The 1,990-nt window shown below is 40.9% G+C and overlaps 1 protein-coding gene across 1 annotated transcript; it reads right to left on the reverse strand.

Moving 5' to 3' along the window:
* Positions 1–264: 264 nt before the first annotated feature.
* LOC107749723 (gastrula zinc finger protein XlCGF49.1-like) lies at positions 265–1,003 on the reverse strand. The gene has a single exon (XM_016564869.1). It carries the CDS (start codon positions 964–966, stop codon positions 343–345), a length of 624 nt encoding a protein of 207 aa, XP_016420355.1. The 5' UTR covers positions 967–1,003; the 3' UTR covers positions 265–342.
* Positions 1,004–1,990: the final 987 nt, after the last annotated feature.

The following is a 1,990-nucleotide window of genomic DNA, read 5'->3' on the forward strand; positions in this document are numbered from 1 at the left end:
ACCACAAACGAACCGCTCCAGAGTTCGTTTGAAAGCGTACCGAGACCACCTCTTCAAGGAGGTCTCGGTACGCTTGTTTGGTCCACTTTTGCTGCGCACCCGAGTGCGATTGCTGCATTCACACCTGCCCAAACGAACCGCACCAAAGGGGATAACGAACTCTAGTGCGATTCAACCGAACTAAATGAGGCAGGTGTGAAAGCACCCTCCAACTCACACCTGCTTGGAAGTTTCTAGTAATCCTGAAGAGCTTGATTAGCTGGATCAGGTGTTTTTGATTAGGGTTGGAGCTAAACTGTGCAGCACTGTGGCCCTCCAGGAATTGAGTGTGAGACCAATGTGTTAAGGCTTCTTTCCAGTGTAAATTTTCATATGGGGGTCAAGGTTTCCTTTTTTAGTGAAACTCTTTCCACACTGTTTGCAGGTGAAAGGCTTTTCTCCAGTGTGAATTCGCATATGGGCGTCAATGCTTCCTTTTGTAGCGAAATTCTTTCCACATTGTTGGCAGGTGTAAGGCTTTTCTCCAGTGTGAATTCGCATATGGGCGTCAAGGCTTCCTTTTGTAGCGAAGTTCTTTCCACATTGTTGGCAGGTGTAAGGCTTTTCGCCAGTGTGAATTCTCATATGGATGTCAAGGTTTCCTTTTGTAGTGAAACTCTTTCCACATTGTTGGCAGGTGTAAGGCTTTTCTCCAGTGTGAATTCGCATATGGGCGTCAAAGTTTCCTTTTGTAGTGAAACTCTTACCACATTGTTGGCAGGTGTAAGGCTTTTCTCCAGTGTGAATTCTCATATGGGCGTCAAGGTTTCCTTTTGTAGTGAAACTCTTTCCACATTGTTGGCAGGTGAAATGACTTCCAGCTCCTGTCTTTTGAGCTCTTTTTCGTGAATAAGTCTTTTTAGTCTTTGAGCAATTAAACAAATTTTCTCCAGTGAAATTGTGATGTTTCTTATAATTATCTTCCATTTCATTCAGTTGTCGACTCTTCTCTTTCAGTGGTATCAGATCTAAAGCAAAGAGAGACCAATACAAGTTAATGTGCCATCTGAATGGCACGGAGCAACAAACATCAATACGTTTAGACATGTATAGCATAAAAACCAACAACATGTATGCTAGATATCCACTAAACTACAGAAATAGGTGTTGCCTGTAATCTTCTCAATACGGTTAACTTTTTGCTTCCTTTAGGAAATGTCCCAAATATTTTTCAAGCTGGCAGTTCTCAAACCCCTTATGAAAATGCTTGACTCAGGAGAACTGGTTAATTATATACATATCTCTAATTTGCCATTTAAGTGTAATATATTATAGAAAATATTGTCCTCTCCGCTATGTTCAGAGATATTGTATTTGTGAACAATTTAAGTCAGGATTTATGCCCCATCATTGTTCAGAAACTGTGTTTATTAAAGTTACAAATGACCAGTTTTTGGCATATAATCATGACTTTATACATTTCCTTGGGTCCTATTAGATCTTCTGACAATATAGATCATGACATTCTAGCTTGAGAATTATTTTGGCATTTGTGGACAAGTATAAGCATGGTTTATGTTTCATATATCTGACTGCTACCACTTTCCATTGTGTAAATGTGGAGACATCTCGTCAAACACAAGCATGGAGTGCCACCAGGCTCAGTAATAGGTCCTCTGCCTTTTATACATATGTTTTCCTGTCACAGAGAATAAACTGTTACTATATACTGTATATATACACTAGGGCTGCCCCCTAATAGTCAACTAATCGTTAGTCGACCAAAATTGTATTAGTCGCAGAAAAAAATCCACAGGCGAAGTCACGCAGTCCGTGACTAACAGATCGTTAACGGCTAGTCTTTGGTGATACAGTACATCTGAAATATGTAAGTATTAGCAACTTTACATGGCCGCTCAATCTGATGTTAACCTAGAGAAATGTGCGCTGTACAAGTGTCTGTGCGGAGAGTGGAAGCTGAACAGTAGCTCACTGCAGGACCGTCTCGGGC

The sequence above is a fragment of the Sinocyclocheilus rhinocerous genome, unplaced genomic scaffold, assembly GCF_001515625.1.
Source record: "Sinocyclocheilus rhinocerous isolate Xijiao unplaced genomic scaffold, SAMN03320098_v1.1 scaffold9953, whole genome shotgun sequence".
In the NCBI taxonomy this organism is placed as follows: Eukaryota; Metazoa; Chordata; class Actinopteri; order Cypriniformes; family Cyprinidae; genus Sinocyclocheilus; species Sinocyclocheilus rhinocerous.